The sequence below is a fragment of the Rattus norvegicus genome, chromosome 1 (assembly GCF_021556685.1).
Source record: "Rattus norvegicus strain SHRSP/BbbUtx chromosome 1, alternate assembly SHRSP_T2T, whole genome shotgun sequence".
Lineage (NCBI taxonomy): Eukaryota > Metazoa > Chordata > Mammalia > Rodentia > Muridae > Rattus > Rattus norvegicus.
In genome coordinates, this window is record NC_141534.1 from 174,466,523 (window position 1) to 174,484,697 (window position 18,175).

General features: G+C 44.6%; 1 protein-coding gene across 34 annotated transcripts in view; it reads left to right on the forward strand.

The window, feature by feature from the left end:
• The window catches only part of Ppfibp2 (PPFIB scaffold protein 2), a 149,714-nt gene that overhangs the window by 94,329 nt on the left and 37,210 nt on the right, over nt 1-18,175 (forward strand). For 16 of the 34 annotated variants that reach the window (NM_001100582.1, XM_087559487.1, XM_087559485.1 and 13 more), the window contains 1 exon segment: nt 7,074-7,205. In NM_001100582.1, coding sequence (NP_001094052.1) covers nt 7,074-7,205 — 132 coding nt within the window. 34 annotated transcript variants of the gene reach the window in all.

The window sequence follows — 18,175 nt, forward strand, 5'->3', positions numbered from 1 at the left end:
GTACAGATGGCACATCAACCCATGTTGCAGGTGAGGCTGTGGTTTCAAAGAGACTCAGTCACTAGGAAATGAGACTCGAATGGCCAGAGTAGGTGGGTGGGTGGGGGACCCATTTTCTGTAGTGTTCCTCACAAGCCTGGCTTGGCTTCCTGGCAAGGCCAGGGCCTTTGACTTCGAAGGGCAAAGGGATAGGGTTTTGCCTTCTTGTCTCTCCACAGCCTGTTCTTTCCTTCTGGTTTCAGGTTGCCAGGGGGGCTGCAGTCCCCTGTCATTGGTCAGTAATTCCCTGGGTCATGTTCCACTTTTAAAGATGGAGGTAATTGCTTCAAGATGTGGCCCTTTATGGAGAGAATGACTTGAAAGGCAGATCTCTTTTTTATCAGCTCCAGTCAGGACCTGAGCCTTAGGAAAAAGGAAATGGCTGATTGCTCCGAGATGTAAACTCTCTTTCATCTCTGAGAGGGGAGATGCCCTTGTGCTTCTGGAAGAAGTTAGTGGTGGCGGGAAAAGAGAGAGGCAAGTGGTAATTTTGTTCATTCTTTTATTTTTCTAAAGCATCCTGACCCAGCTTCACAGTCCTCAGAGTAAGTGAAATAAGTTTTCCATACCCCTCCTCCTCCTTGCCCTCCTTCCTTTAGATTGCAGGCAACCTTGAAACAGTCAGGAGCAGGAAGCACAGTGCTGCTTGGGAAACTTGCTCCCCTTACCCTCAGCTGCTGCCTCTCCCCATCCATCATGGTAACTGCAGGACCATAAGCAGTGCCCAGTGGGGTCCCACCCTGTAGCCTGCTCCAGACAGGCAGGCGGGTTGCATCCAGAGCTGACACCAGTGCTGGAGTGACAAGCTAGCAGGGACACAGGGCATTTTCCTTAAAGTAGATAGAATAAAGGTAAGGACAGCAAAGGAGATGGGAGAGCAAAGTGAATGGTCAGGGATCTGGTACAGGGCAGATGAAGTGGCAGACAGCCACTCCTGAATCGATGCCGTGGATCTATAACAGGCCAGAACCATAAGCTGTGTCTAAAGTTTAGATCTCAAATCCCAGAAGTAAAACTGTTTTTGCTCCCTACTTTGGTGAAGGCTGCAGGCAGGCAGCAGGCAGACAGACAACTGTTTAAGGAGTGAAAGGAAGAGGAGGAATGGGGAAAGGGGTAAAAGAGAGGGCTCTTTTTCTTTGTATTACACACACACACACACACACACACACACACACACACACACACACACAGAGTACATTTACTTCCTCAGAGACAGAATAGTTGGTAGTGGTAACTTTAAGGGCAGGGAGTCCAGAGGCTTCTTTAGAATGTCAGAAATTTGGTCATGTTTATAGCCCAAGGAATGAGAGCTGATGGTGAGGACAAGATTAAATGCCGGCCAGAGTACATGATTGATGGTCCTATCCCAGGCCAGCGCAGGGCTTGGTGGGAACTCCTTCCCAGGCAGCACAAAGGTGAGGGAGTGGCCAGGTTCCAGTGAATGGGAGTCTCTCTGAGTTACGAGCTAGACGAAGATCAGGGGATACCACCAAGACTACTGGTTACCTGCCAAGGATATTCACCAAGTTGTGTCAGGATGGGCAGAGATGGGAAGGTCAGTCAAAATGGTACATTTCAGAAACAAAACTCTAGAAGTAGTCTAGAAGTTCAGTCTGTCTGTCTCTCTCTCTCTCTGTCTCTCTGTCTATCTCTGTCTCTCTGTCTGTCTCTGTCTCTCTGTCTGTCTCTGTCTCTCTGTCTGTCTCTCTCTCTTTGTGTCTCTCTCTTCCCCTCCTCCTTCACTCTCCCTCTTCCCCTTCCTCTCTCTGTTTCTTTCTGTTTCTCTGTTTTTCTTGCAGTGGGGGAGGGGAAGGCAGCGGGGTCAGCATAGCCCAATCTGGGTGCTCCCTTACTCAGCCACTGAGTGGTAGGGTTACAGATGTGTGTCAACACACCCAGCTTTCTGGGATAGAAAATAGATCATGAAAATGAGAGGACTTGACAGAGGCAATGACAGCATGCAGTCTGTCAGACTGGCTTTGGAACGAAGTGTGTGTCTATGGGTGTCTGTATGTGTCTGTGGGTGTACACACTAAGGGATTTAAGAAAGATAAATGAGATAACAGAAAATTCTGAAATAAAAAAGAATGTAAGTTTAGTAAATGGTGATAAGTTTTTATTGTGTTGGTAGCTAGGAAGAGAGGTTATTTGACAAGAGCATATTGTGGGGTTTAAGGCTTAGAGGTGTAGAGAATTGGAACTGAGAAGAACTAGCCAGGAATGAGTAGAAGCCTTACCAGACAGTATTGGCAGATAAGCTGTAATCAGATATGGCGAGTTTGTATGGAAACTGATGGTACGATTAAGTGACTTTCAGTAGCATTGCTCAGGTTGTCAGGGGTGGAAACAAAGTCTGAGATTTGGCTTCACCTGGGCCCTCGTAAACAAAGGCCATCAGGTCTGGGGCCTGGGCGAATTGGGGGGAGGATTTTTCTGGTGTAGATATGAATACAAATGTAATGACAAACCTCAAAGTACAGTCTGGCCAGGGAGACAAATATTGCTAAAGAAAGTTGATAGACCAGGAAAACAGGGAGTTACTAAGTAACCAGTGGACACAGAAGAAGAAATTCTAGGTCGAAGGAGCAAGAGGAATAGTTGAAAAGGTCAGACAAGAGAACTTAAGAACCAAAGAGTTAGGAGACAAAACAAACACATTCTGGGCACAGATGAGGACCTAGTTGTGACCCTGACACCAAGAAGCAAAGCCTCCAGGAGCTGAGGTCGGCGTGAAGCTGAACAGAAGGTCTGCAAGCAGAAACAGGACGGAACAGCGACAGACCATTCCCAAGGATGATGAAGCTCCTGAGGAAACGCAGATCGCCTAATGTAGGTAGAAAAGCCATCCATCTGAAGGCAGATGCCTGTGGGGCATGGAAACTGCCTTGCTTCTGGGTATTTGGGAAAATGTGCTAGACCTGAGCACATTACATGTGAACGATCGATGAGAACAGATCTGGAGGCAGGCCTGATATGGGAGACAGGCATTCTCTGTGAGCAAGGTTGGAGCAGTCCTGAGAAGGAGAGATGGGTGTTCTGTAAGTTGTGTTGGTGGGCACTCGGGAGAGATGGGTGTTCTATAAGTTGTGTTGGTGGGCACAGAGTGGCCTTCATCTGAGGTGACCGGGGAGAGAGAAACACACCACGTCAAATCCTGGTGTTGGAAGTAGAAAGCGTTGATGCTGCAGGGCAGCAGACGCCTGTTAAGTTGTGTACTTTGGAGAATCTGCCTCCTGACAGTGGCCAGGGGCCTGGCTTAAACTTGTTGAAGGCTGACTTTTTTCCCAACAAGAACAATCATCGGCATTAGAATTCTATTTCCTTTTTTTTTTCTTTTGGTCTTTTTAGTGGTCTATATTAATTGTATGTAATGGGTCTCATTATGACCTCTCTCTCTCTCTCTCTCTCTCTCTCTCTCTCTCTCTCTCTCTTTTACACACACACACACACACACACACACACACACACACACACACACACAGTGTAATTTAATCCTATCCCCCATTAGCCTCTCCTGTCCCACTTCTGATCCCTTTCCTACCAACTTGCACGTCGATCCAGTGAGTATTTCAAAAACATCATCCTGTACTCCAGTGGATGCCCCCATACTCCTTTTCCCTCTCACTGCCCCTCCTGTAAATTCCCCTTTCCTTCCATGCAGCTTCAACTTGCTTTACAACTTGGACCCATATGACTTTATGTAGCTATATACAATCTAGGTCCCAAACTGAGAGACAAAATGTATGTTTCTGAGACTGACCTAATTGTTGAATATTACTATTTCCAGTTCTTACGAGTGACATAACTTTGTACTTCTTTATGGAAGAAAAAATTTCCATTGAGTATGTGTACACATTTCCTTTTTAAAAATCCATTTGTCAGTCAGTGGACACCTATGTTGGTTCTGTGACATACCTGTTGTGAACAGTCTGCAGTGAACAAGTCAGTACAGTGGATCTCTGTGATGTGTGGACACGAAGCCTGGCTTTTTGAGTTGATGGGCTAGAACAGTAATTGTTCTTGATGAGGATAAGGCAGGGATATCAACAAAAGTCTTGAAAGAGGTAAAAACACCAGGGAGCATGTAAAAGCTTTATTATCGGTGAACTGTCATCAATTAACAACCTCAGGTTTCCAATTAAAAGTTGAGCATGTCCAGCACGAATGTCCACTCAGAATGTGAGCATGACCGATTCAAACACCAGCGTGACTAATTAGAATGGCCATTGGAACTAATTACAGCACTGTCCTCATCAGCTGTAACATGGGTGTGACTAATTACAACCTGGAAGTTTAAATGACTTGGGGGGATCTGACTGTGCTGAGGGCAGAGGAGACTTCCACACATTGTAAGGCTTTTCAAAAGTTCACTGACACAGTGTCTGGAAGCTGACCCCTGGCAGAGTACATGGGTATCACCTTGAGATCGTTCCTCAGCCCACGGGGACTGTGCTCTCAATTGTCAAGTTCCTAAGTGTTGGTTTCTGGTAGGTGTTTAAAAACAGACGGAAGTCTTACGGAATACTCTCTTTTTCCTCTTAGAACCCAGCACTCCAAAGGAATTGTCCATGTGAATCTCACCTTGTGAGATTGTCCTTCTGTCCCTGTAAATAGACAGCTTGGAAGCTTATATATCTACATGTTGTGGTTCATCCCTAGTTTCTAGTAATTTATTAGTTTCCTGCTAACAGTAACTCTGCCTTCAATCTCTCCTCTTATCTGCTTTAGCTTTTATGATTTCTTTTGTGTATATGGTGTGTGTGTATAGGTAGGTGTACAAACACATATACGCACATACCATGACATGTATGTGGAGGTCATAGAAAAGCCTAAGGTGTTATTTCTTGTCTTCTACCTTGTCTGAGATAGGTTTCATGGCCTTGTATACATAAGACTAGGTAGTATGCAAGCATTCATGTACTCTTCTCTGTCTGTATCCCGTTTTGCTGTATTATTATCAGGATTATAGACATTTGCTGTATGCCCAGCTACCTTCTACATGGGTTTTAGGGATCTGAACTCAGGTCCCCACACTTGCATGGCCAGCCCTTTAACCACCAAACCTTTGATATATTTTTAACTAGGAACATCCATTTTGTAAACTGTCTTAAATGAGTTATAGAACAAGGCATGCAGAGGCAGGAATGGAATCAGAGAATCGGGTGTAGAAAAAGAGGGATATGGGAAGAGGGTGTAGGAGAGAATAAATGATAAGCAGTGAAGGCTATTAATATCTTTTGAACGTCACATACGCAAGGCCAAGAGAACTCATCAGTTTGGTGTGCCCTCCCACTTGGGGAAGAACTGCTTAAGATACTTTCCAACCTTAGCCTCAGCAGCAGAGTTCTCTAGATAGTATGTGTTCAGTGAAACCCAGCAGTCTAAGTGGACATTTCCTGGGCTTAGTAAATATTTGTTGACTGCCTTTTTCAGTGTTATTTCTCTTTAAATTCTTTGATTCACAGCACACCTCTCCCACTCCAGCATGAAAAACAGGATATATCCAACAGAAATGGATTCTGAGGTCAAATAAGTGGTAGTTGGCAAACTAATTCTGCTTATGACTGGCATTATGCTCTTGGCCAGCAGACTTGCTTACTCTCCCTGAGCCTGTTTCCTCATCTGTACAGTTGGGATACCAATGTTTGCTGCCAAATCCCTGCGGAGGTATGTTAAGAGAATGTGTACAAAACCAGCCAGCAGTCTGTGCTGCTAAGAAGGCACTTGACAAACTCCAGTTTGTCATTACCTTGGCCATCTGAGTGATTGCTTGTGGCCAAGCACCCCTGGTTCTAATGCTGTAGTTAGTGTTCCTGCTTTCTCCTCTTATCCAGCCTCCTGTCTGGCTGAGCAGGAAGAACCTGTTTCCATGACCCAAGGCTCAGGAGGACTTCTAGACACCCAGTTAATTCACTTAGTTTGTAGCTCAGGGTCATCAGGGACTGGTGTCCTTTTAGGGTAAGGTTAGTGAAGCATCTGGTGCTAGTCAAACTGCCTTTTCCTCTATGGTTTGATTCACGATGGCTGGACAGTTTGAGATCTATGAGATAAGAGGTCGCCATTCTGTGTTCCAGGGTTGGGGTGTCTGAGATGGTACACAATGCTCAGACGATGGAAGAGGTTGTTTCTTTTCTAGTTGCTCTTGTGGTTACCGTGTGTGTCCTCAGTGCTAGGACCTGCACGGATAAGGGTCTCCTATCCTAGCCGTCAGGATACCACCCTTTGCTGCTGGGAAATGTACTGCAATCTGGAAATGCTTGTGGCCCTTTATGCCTCAGCAGCTGTCTTAACTGTATCCTTTGTTGTTTCTTCTTGTATGTTTAATAGGTGTATGTGTTAATGGCAGGCTTGGTGCCCAGGAGCTGGCCTATTTGGTTGCCAGCCACTATTCTAGTGACTGCAGGAATAGAAATAATGACCTTGGTCTTTCTGCAATAAGGAGAGAATAACCTTGTTTCATAGTAGTGGGTTGTAATTTTGATATAGTTCAGGAAAGAGACATCTCACAGGACCATTCTTGAGGAGTCTACTTTATACTCTGACTTCTCTCCAGATTTACTCTAAATGATGTCTTATGTGGAGATTTGTAGAAGACTAGACTAATCCTTGATTTTACCCAGGAGCTGGACTAGAAATTTCTATTTACAAAAACTGTGTTGTTATTATGAATGCATATTCCTTTTTTCTGATTAAGAGGGATTGCTGCTCCGCCTTGAAAACAGGGATGGGAAATGTTCGTCCTTTGAAAGTGCCTATTCATTTTCTCTGAAAATAATTAATAATGGTTACTATGGAAAATATGTTTTTTTGTGAAATGCCTTTCACAGTAGAGTGATGTCAGGGGTTGTGCTGTCCCCAAGTAACCTAGGGTCAGTCAAACTTCTCCCTAACAGACCCGTGGCTGGTATGCAGCAGTCCCCACCCTAGGCTCTCGAAGACACAGTGTGGATATTGCCCTATGTGCTATGGATGGAGCAGCTGATGACCTTATTGCCATGGGGGCTTATGATGCTGAGATGCATTTTTGCTTCCAGGAGCTGCTAAGTCGCACATCTCTGGAGACCCAGAAGTTGGATCTGATGACTGAGGTGTCTGAGCTGAAGCTCAAGCTGGTTGGTATGGAGAAAGAACAGAAAGAACAGGAGGAAAAACAAAGAAAAGCAGAGGTGAGTGTGATGCACCATGTGGGGTGGGGTGGGGTGGGGGTGGGGCTTGGGTTGTATGTACTAGGCTTCTAGGCCATCTGGCCAACTGCAGTCCCAGCAGCCACTGTGTACTAAGGAATATTCATGCACTACAAACACAACGATCTGTTTAATACCAAGTTATCAGGTTTTGCTGTTGCTGCACATTTCAGCAATGCCCAAACCGCTCAGTTTTGGCTTTAGTTCTGTATCCTCAAACTGCTGACGGGGATGGAAAGGGAAGCAGTTGAGAGGAAGGATCAGACACACGTAGAGGAGGGACACAAGATGTCTTTTGTGAAAACTAAGGTAATGACAACAGTAAGAAGGAAGTCAGCCTCCCAGCAGGCCTGGGACTGTTTCAGATACATGTTTCATTGCACCTCCTTACCCCTTGCTCTGCCTGCCCCAAGTTTGTGTGCTTTTTTCTTTCCTCTGGATGGGCTGTGTGGGTGAGCCTACACTCAGGCCATCTCTGAAAGAATGTTGGCTTGTATTGTTTTCCAGTCTCCATATATCATTGGCTAGAACAGTCTATTGGATAGAGTTTAGAGAGTTTTAGGCCCAGAACACCTTCTTTCTAAGGAGCAGCACGTTTTCACGTAGATAACCACCTTCCTGTTCTGGGTTCACTCCTGGCATTGTGACACATGACAGAAGATTTACATTTCAGGAACTTCGGCCTGTTTACTGACGGATCTACCCAATAGCTCTCTGGACTGAAACAAATTAGTTACATAACTTATATGAACATCTATTTGTTTATGTATAAAAATAATTGATGAGCTAAAGACAATTAAATCACAGATGTTAAGTGCTATAGTGTCTGATATTTTGTAAACAATTGGTTTACATTCAGTTCTCTGTATCACTCTCAAAATTATCAAATGATGGAAAGTGCTCCTTTCCAATAAGTGCTAACATTATTTGCACTGACATCTGCAGTGTTTTTCTGAGTTTATAATAGAGCTTGGACTACTAATATGGCAAGGAGTGTTCCTTGCATTGGTTTTGAGAACATGTTTCAAAGTAAGATGTGTAGTGGTCACAGGAAGAGAGCTGTAGTAAGCTGCGTGCAGGAACTCCTATTAAGAGTACAGGTAGGTCTTATTGGATTTTATATCTGGCCTTGAGTCCTTAGCTTTAAGCTCCTAGTTGTTAATTAAACTCCAAAGTCTCTAGTTTTGTTATTTGCTTATTTATTTCTATTAGATGGTAGTAATGTTTGCCATCTCCCTAGTCATTCTGAGGATTGCCTGAGAACTTGTGTAGCCCTTAGCTTAGGGTGGACCATGTAGCAGTAGCTAGCTTTTATTGGTTATTTACTGGCAGTGTTGTTCACACTGACAGTGAAAAGGTAGATTGTGACATGTTATTCACAGAGTTCACCCAGACTGAAAGATGATCTGTGTGGACTTTCTTCATTATGTGTAGGGAAACAATGAGATCTCCCGGATTTTATCAGTGCTCTAGGGTGTCTAATATATGCAGGCATACATTAGGCAGAATTCAGTGAGCTCTGAGAAGGGCATAAATTATCAGAGACTCATTTAAATCCATAAGGGGAGAAGAGGGTAGGGGAAGGGAAAAGAGAGGAGTAATAAGTTGATGGAAGTCTAGGGTTAAATAAAGTACAGCATGATTAGAGCAAGACAATCTCACTGTACCTCTAAAAGCCTGCTTTAGGGCAGTCCTTGATTTTCTGTTTTCTTATTCTCAGGAAGGCTGACCCTTTCATGACAGAAATGGTCATCTGTGGCTCTAGAATAACATCTAGAGAGACTTTTTTTCTTAAAGGTTTCAGCAAAAGCTGAAGGGTCATGGTTGGTCTCATTCTGACTGTGCTGGCCCTCTGGGGATGGCAACACTTGGAGTACATCAGTTTGAGGTGAAAGTCAGTCCACCTGTAAAGAAAAGGCAGAAGAATTATGTGGAGCCGGATAACTTGTTCCTTTTTGGGGATTCAGGAAGGAGGTGAACTCCCCCATCTGTGATACACATAGGAAAGCAGTCACTTCTCTGATGGCTTGCTTTCTTCTCCTCAGGATTGTTTTCAAATCCTACAAAGTCTGGAGTCAGGCTGTTCATGCATGAGGCAGCACAGCTCCCGAGCTCCGTCCTACCAGATCACTGCCCTGCACAGTTGCCAGAACAAATATTAGGTCTCCATGCAGAGGAATTTTGTAGGCTGTTCAAACCCGTGAGAGGCAGTGAGCGGCCACGTGACCCGAAACACATTCCTCCTTGTAATTGAGCATACTCTGCTGGTTTGCCCAGGATCTCAGCCTCTGTTGGTAGCTATCTGGAGTACCAGTGGCTGAATACCATGAGCGTTGTCTAAGCCTTACTGCTGCTGTGTGATGGAAGTGAGAACATTTGCTAGCTTAGGTCACTCGTGATTGGAATCATATGAGTAAAGGGAGATTCTTTTCTGCTCCTATACTGCACCATTTTTACCAGTGAATGTTTGTGTATAAGGCTGAGCATGGTTAGAAAAGGCAAGACTTTGTTCTCCTTTTTGAGATAGCCAGATGGAAATACTTCTGATAGTAAGCTTTTTGTCACTATATTAACACACTTTTCTGGTTGCTGTGACAAAATCCCCAGTCGAAGCAAAAAGGGAAGAAAAGTTGTTTATCATCATCATCATCATCATCATCATCATCATCACATTATCATCATTGACATCATCATTGTAGTTGTCATTATTATTATTATTATTATTATTATTATTATTATTATTTGTTTTTTGGAGTAGAGTTTCTCTGTATAGCCTTGGCTGTTCTGGAACTCATTCTGTAGACCAGGCTGGCCTAGAACTCAGAAATTTGCCTGCTTCTGCTTCCCCAGTACTGGTATTAAAGGTGTGCACCACACCATCTGGCTTAATATTTGTCTTTGATTCATGTTTAAGCAATACAGTGTGTCATGGCAAGGAAAGCGTGGTGACTGGGACTTCAGTCATAGTAGTAGGAGCTCAAGGTGTGGCTTGTTACATATCATTAGATCAAGAAACAGAGAGAGCTCTGATTAGAACAAAACTGGGTTCAATCCTCAGTGACCTGCTTCCTCCAGCTAGACTCCTCTTAAATGTCCCAGAGCTCCCTAAGACAGTGGCACCAGAAAGACAAGACGTATTTAAACACATGAGTCTTGGAGGGAACTTTCACATGCAAATTCTAGCAGTCACCATGGCAAAGTAAGCATGCAAATAAATTTGAAGACTGATTTGTTAGCTCAGTGTTTCAGGAGTTCTAGGCTGGCTTCACTGTGATGAGGCAGAATAGTGTGACAGTTGGGACATGTGACAGAGAAGGCTGTTGAAGCCAAGGCAGCTAAGATGTAGAGAGAAACAGTAAGGAGTTGGGGCACGATTCACCTCTAAAGTCATGCCTCTAGTGATATACTTTGTCTAACCTGGCTCTACCTCCTATGATGTTCCAATTTTAACAAAAAATTATGAACCTATCAATGGGTTAATCCATTAATGAAGTCCTAGCATTCATGATCAAGTCTCTTCTCCTAAAATCCTATCAGCAAACCTTTAACACATGAGCCTTCCAGTGGCATTTCCAGTTGGAGCTGTAGCACTTCCTCTGTGCAGCTTGGTCACTGTTCTCAGATTCAGTGCTTATTTCAATGAAAATAGAGTCAGTTTTTAACAGGATCATCACATTCTGTTCTGATCAGACCCTGAGTCATTCTGTCTTCATTCAGTGCCCTGCTGCTTGTCCTCGAGTTGTACAGATGACAGTTGTTCTAGCTGACAGTCTGTAAGACCCAGGGGTTTGGAGATACAGGCTTCCTGACGACCAGCCTTCCCAAGGACTAGGTCGGTAGTGGCACATATGAGATGTTGGGGAATACAGATGTTTGCTTCATTTTTCCTCATTAGCCTTTTACCATATGCCTGGGTCTTTTCAAGCTACCCAAGACTGACTACTAGATTTACTTCTGAAAGGCAGCGTTTGTAGCAGAGGGACCAATGTGAGAAGTAAATGCTAGAATTGAGATAATGGTTCACAAAAGAATGTTCCGGGGACAAAAAAAAAGTTTCTTTGTGGCACTCCAGAGCACGCTAGTCAGAAAGATCCTCTAGAAGGATTCTCTCTGCACTAGAATTTGAGGGCGACATGGCCAGATCTCTCTATGGGACCAAGAGGGGTCAAGCACTTGTCAGAGTCTGGATAGAGGAGAGCAGAGAACTAGACTGTGGGTTCCAGGATGTGGGGTTATCTTAGTTGATGGAGAACTAGAAATAATTTTCAAGACTTTGTTGCAGAACACACAGTGCCTTACAGCCCACTGTTTTCTTCCTGTGTTCCATACCTGGGAAGGGGAAATTCTGAGTTCTGAACTAGAGCAGCTAGAATGATGGACTTGGACCACAGAGCAAGTACAGGGAAGAGTGCATTTGCTCAGAGCTGAACTGGCCTGTTGAGAAGAGGTTGAATATTTTTGTTTTATTAATTTACCTTTTCATATATATGAAAGAAACTTAAAAAATTAAAAAGGATGTTTAATGAAAGATCTCATACACGTGCCCTCCAGCTAGCTGACAGGAACCAGCGTCATCTGTCTGTTGTATTCTTCCAGAGTTATCCTATTGGAGGACAAGCTAATTCATGTGTGCAAATGGGCACAGACACAACCCATATTCCAGGCACACATGTGCATGTATGCATACACACATGTGTACACTTTCACACACCCCTAGGCACAGCACGCATGTGTGCGTGCATATAGACACATCACATGCACTTACATCATGTGCACAAACCCATATACATACACCACATGCATACACACCACATACACACATACCACATGAAGGAACACACACACACATACACACTTCACAGACCCCCCACACCATGCACACATACCTCATGCACACACAGCACATGCACACATACCACATACATCATGTGCACACACACACCACATGCACACTTCATGCACACCCTACACACACTATGCACACACTCCTCATACACACACACGCATCATGTGCACACACACCTGTACAAACACCACACGAACAAGCACTGACACACATGCTTTTTTTATTTTTTACTTTTCTTTTTTAAAAAAGGAATAATCTTAATGCCTCTTTACAAACCATTCCACATATTTATGTCTGCCTATTTTCTAATATCTCTCTATGCCCAACAAACTTCTTTTATGATGAACATTTAAATTGTTTCCAGCCTTTTGCTGTCCGATGCTGTCGTAAGTAATCTTACACATGTGTAAGGCTCCCACAGTGGAACAGATGAGTCAGGAGCATCTGTTCTTGAAATTCTGACGTATTTCCAGATCTCCCTCTGTAGACTGTCGAGGTTAGACAGCCCTCAGCAACGTACACTAGGTGAGGGCCAGGCCACTGTTGAGCAGAGCATGAAGTAAGAAAGGGAGGAAGAACTGAGCGGGCTTAGCAGGTAAGAAGAAGTCAGACAGACTATGATTTTGGAAGGTGCTGGAGAGCTGCACAGACAGCCCTAAGAAGGGGAGTGGAAATTCATCAAAGCAGGGTGAATGTACAAAGTCAGCTGAGATTACAATACACAGCGGCAATTACGAACTTATAAATGTTGCCTGTGCTTCATGATTGGTAGCCCAAGGAGGCAGCAGTGTTGCGAAAGGCTCTGCCTCGTAAGAGAGAAAGAGAAAAAGACTTGGGGCTAGAGAAGGTTGCCAGCCCTGGAGTTGGAGTGTTAAGTTTCAGGTCTGAGGACTGAGACACACAAAACAATAGGAGCTTAGGGAAGTGGCTAAGCAGACGTTATCGAATGGTCTGGCTGAGGAAGAGGGAGGAAAGCAGGTGTGCACCTAACCTATGACCTACATCTCTGGACTCCCTGATGCAGATAAGAACGGAAGTGGAGGGCAGGGAGCAGAAGTTGTCTGGGTCTTAAAAGTCTTCAGCTGATGTTGTTACGAATCAAATATGTTTAATTATTTTTCTCACTCTTGCTCAGACCCTAGGGAACAAAAACTGGGGAAACTGCAACTTGGTTTCAGTTTGAACCAAAGGGAAAACTAATGCAGTAATGTGGTCAGAGTATGAGGGTGAGTGGTCACTGTTACCCACAAAGTCATGAAACTGATCAAGGACAAAGCCAAGCATAGGCAGGGTACTCTGAAAAGTTGAGCGATAACAGAGGCTGGGAGCTCTACAGAGAAGACAACCCAGTCATCCTGAGCTGCTGGGAAAGTAGGTAGCTCTGACTGAACCATTTCCCATGCAGTATCAGCAAGAAGGAATGGCTTAGCGTAGCCTGCCCTGAGGGAAACTGGATTTCCTAGGGCCCAGCACAGAAGGTGGATAGGGAATTTCCTAAGGACCAGAGGGCACCTGTATGAACCATATGAGGAAGGACAAACCCCATACAAAGGATGATCCTGAGAACAATAGCCTTTTAAAAGAAAGGCATGTTTTTAGTTAAAGAAAAGTGGACTTGATTCTTGCCATTGCAAAGAATTGGGACAACAGAATCACACAGTGGGACAACAAACCCACATAGAAACTGTGAGATTTCTGTTGCTTACTTTGTTTCTTCTGTCTTTAGTGCTAGGGCGCTAACCTTGGACATTGTTGTTCATGCTAGGAAAGTGTTGTTATCCAGAGAGTCTGAGGGGTCCAAGAGGCTGGAAAACAAAGTAGGGAGTCAAGGCCAGTGAGGTGCATCAGAGGATAAAGGTGCTCACTACAAGCTTGACCACCTGCCTTTGAACCCTGAACCCAGCCAAAGGGTGGAAGGAGAGAACAATTGCTTGCCAGCTTTGATACAAACATCTTGGTGCACTCTTATACATACATAGTCACACAGTAGCTAAAAAAAGGTGTTTTTTTAAATATTTAAAAAAAAGATTGAGTCACATCTGGGGCTGGGGAATTAGTTCCTTCTGGAGGACTGGAGTTTGATTCTCAGAAATTACAAACAAAACAATCTAGGTGGGGTGGCACGTAGGTGTAATTCCAAGGAGAGACAGATAGGAGAGTCCCTGAAACTCAGTGGCCGGCAAGCATTGCCTAATTAGTGAGCTCCGGACCAGTGAGAAACCAAACCTCAAAAAGTAGTGGGCAGTGACAACCAAGGTTGTCCTTTGGCCACAACACATATTCTTTCTCTCTCTCATACACGTGCGCGCGCGCGCACACACACACACACACACACACACACACACACACACACACACACTCAGGCATTTACACAGATTAAGGCATAAGTTTCATCAGACTTATCTCATTGGTTCAGCTGTAAATGTGTCTGTCCTGATATACCAGAAACACTCACACTTCAGTGGGTGCTACAGAATCACTGCTTGGGATAGATTTTGACAAGGAATAAAGGCTGAATGTTAAATTATTTTAACATCCTATTCGTATCTGAATGGGATTAGAGTTGGAGGGGCATTACCATATGTAAGGATGGTGTGTGTTAGAGAGCTTACTTGTAAGCGGGTATTGACACGTTTAGATGTGTGGGTGGGTATTGGCAAGTGTAGCATGAATTTAGGTTGGAGTGTGTGTGTGTGTGTGTGTGTGTGTGTGTGCCTGTGAGTGTGTGTGTGTGTCTGTGCCTGTCTGTCTGTCTGTCTTTCTACCACTGCTGCTGCTGCTTCTACTTAGATGATGGGGTCTGCCAGACTCCGTACCTCAGCTGTTAACTTAGAAGAATGGCCATCCATTGTGGCACAAAGTAGATATCAAACTTCAAGAATGGAACAGGTCTTAGGCCAAACCATGGCATGTACTTTTGTTCTGTCAAAGAGGGACCTGGCCATGAACTGGGGGCCACCCTCCCCTCCCCTCCTTACTCATGGAAAGTCACTCTGCATACTTGTCTGCCTTCCCAGCTACTCTTCCAAGGTGGTCTGCATCTGCTGGTGACTGACTTTGGGTGCTTTTTTCTGCTTTCTCTTCCTTCCCACAGTCAGTTCTGAATGTGATCAGTGAGCTGCAGGAACAGATGTGTAGGCTGCAGCTGGACATCCACAGGCAAATTCAAGAGCGACTGTTACTTGCTAGGGACCACCCTGAGGAGGTGGTAGCCGGTGACCATGAGGCCAAGCCCCAGCCCTGCAGCCGGGACTGTGCCCCTTGGGAGGGGTCACCTGTAGGAACCACACTTAAGTATATCAGAGCATGTGTGTGTGATGTCTCAGTGGTAGAAGGCTGGGGTTTCTCCTAACCAGAACTGTCTGTGTGCAGTGGCTTCGCATGGATCTGCTGTTAGCTCAGGGCAGAACTTGGTCTCACACAGGCCTCTGTTGATGTGAGGTAGGCTCTGGGATCCTCATCAAGCAGGGTTTGAGCAGGAGAGAATAGCTCTTGGAAGGGCACATTCCCCATCTTTAGGAATAGAATCAAGGTGTGTCCCAGGCTCTGAGTCGTAGTAAATTTGGGCCAAAGGAAGATTCAGGATTCTCTTTTTTCCAGTATATGATCTAGACACTTATCCTTCCCCCTGGACTGGATGTTTAAATGTTTAAAGCCTCATTGTATGATTCTCTTTAAGGTTTAAAAAAAAAAAAAAAAAAACTCCAGCATCATGGGAAAAAAAATCCTTTCAAATCAATGTTTAGAGAAGTTTAGCCCCATCCCCCACCCCAGGGAGTAAACACAATATCAGGGTTTTTGTTAGGAATAATTAAGTCATCACCTGAAATTTCAGGAAAACAATACCAACATATTAATCACAGTATAGTGAGTTCATGACCTTTTGGGCCGTATGCCAAAGAGTCATAAGAACCCAGACAACAGTAGCCTGGGCTTTCGTGCTTCTGCCCCAAGTGGGCACAGTGTCCTGTCAGAGCAAACTGAACAGCATTCTCCCCTCCAAGATAGGAACAAAACGAACAGACTCTTCTATCTGCTGGGTCAGAACAGTTCAGGCAAGGTCAATAGTATTACTAGAAAAGGCAACCAAAAGTCCTGAAGCCCAGTGATGAAGACCAAGGACACAGTCACCTTAGCTTAGAGGACCTTTTTTCAATAAGGATCAAGAAATACTTACCTCAGCTGTAAGTCATTTTTAATAAATTCTCTTATAAGATTCCTGTGGAAGCAGTGTTACTTATGGTAGATTGTCCCTAGGCCAGTTAAGTAATGACTTGAGTGTCAGGTGTTCATTCACCAACAGCTATGTGCCAGGACCTGCTGGGTAAGAGGTTCAAAAAGACTCCCCAGATTTCACAGAAGGAAACAGAAGTATCCATTGGCAGTCTACAGATAAACCTACGGGCGATCTGTGGGAGACACCGGAAGAGTCCCACAGAGGGTTCTAATAGGCTGAAGGATCGGCAGTTAGAAGGAGAATGGTGTATATATACAGGTGTAAGCTGGGAAGCAGAGTTAGACTCTCCAGCCTGATGTGGTAGAACTTAGCTGGAGCAGGGCAGGCCAGGGGTCATGAGTTAAAGTTCAGAAACTTCAAGCAAGGGAGTGCCATGATCAGATAGGTGTGCTAATGCTGTTCCTTCTCTGGAAGTTTAGCAGTCAGGTTTTCCATAGGGCCAAGGTCACACAGAATCAACCATTTGAAGATGTTCAGGCTTCCAACACTCACTGCACTCATGGTGGTACTTTTGGAGGGAAGTGAGACAAAGTAGCAACATTCTTGGATACAACATAGATAAATCTTGGACCCAAATAGAATTAATGACCTTTATGCCAGTTCTTCTGATACAAAGTAGTTGTTACCTGAACAAATTGTCCATTGAGTGAAGTTTGGTTCAAGACAACAATGTTGGCAGATCACACCGGTAGTACATGTTGTAATCCCCAGTGTTTGGAAGGTAAAAGTGGGTTTGAAAGCTTGAGGCCCATTTATGCTGTGTAGTGACTTTATAGGCCAGCCTACCCTTTGAGATTCTGTTCAGAAGAACAGAACAAACCAACAACTGCTGAGTGTTGCCCCCTTTAAATGAGAGAGTTTTCAGGGTCCAGAGTCAGAAGATGTGAGCGTAAATTCCTGCCCCACTTACCACCTGTACAAAGGCGGAAGTGGTTTAAACATCCCTTCCCCAGTCAGGAAGTGTCCCTGACTTCCCATCCACTGTGTCACAGTGAACACTGTCATCTGTAGAGCGTCCTACTCCCCAGCCTCATCTCCAGTGCATGGGACATCTAATCTCTGCTCCACCTCAATGGGCAGCCTCACCGTCTGCCTCTAGCTTGATTCTTCCTGGCATGCCTTTCCTATGTCTTCTTGCTTATCCTCCTCCTCTGAACAGGATGCACACACTGGCATCTGCGGTTGGCATTCAGCATTTGTTCTCTGAATCTTACTGCTTGCGAAGCCTCAGAGGCTTGCCACTTCCTCCTCTGGGCTCCCCACATTCATCACATAGAGAGAGATGCTCCTTGCTTCCTGCTCCTCCCTCTGCACTACCAGGGACATTTCCTGTTTCCTCCACTTCAGCATCTCTGCACCTCCCACTCCCAAGCCTGACCTGTTTGCTTGTGACACCTGTGCATGAGCTGGGCATGTGTCATGGAGGTTCAGATGTCAGGGAAATGAGATGACAGAATATAAGAAGAAGAGGATAATATTGAGTTTTAGCATGAGAAGGTAGCTTGCAGGTAATTGAGCATGAGGACCTGAGTTTCATCTCTAGCAGTGTGGGGTAGAGGCAGGTAGATGCCTGGGGTTTGCTGGCCAACCTGCAAACCTGTTCTAGAGCAAAAAGTAACTAAAAACCAGTGGCTGAGAAATATACCCAAGTTGTTCTCTGACCTACATGTGCACATGCAAATGCACACATATACACACCGCATTTTCTTCTCTCTTATGACTGGAACTGTCTGGCCTTAGTTTTTAAATGAGCACACAGCCTTTTCTGGATCTCAGACCATGTTTAAAGTTCACAGCTACAGATGTAGAGCCTGCTGGCTCTAGACAGCTGTAGACAGTTGCTGCTGGCTCTAGCTTCCTCTGCATGAG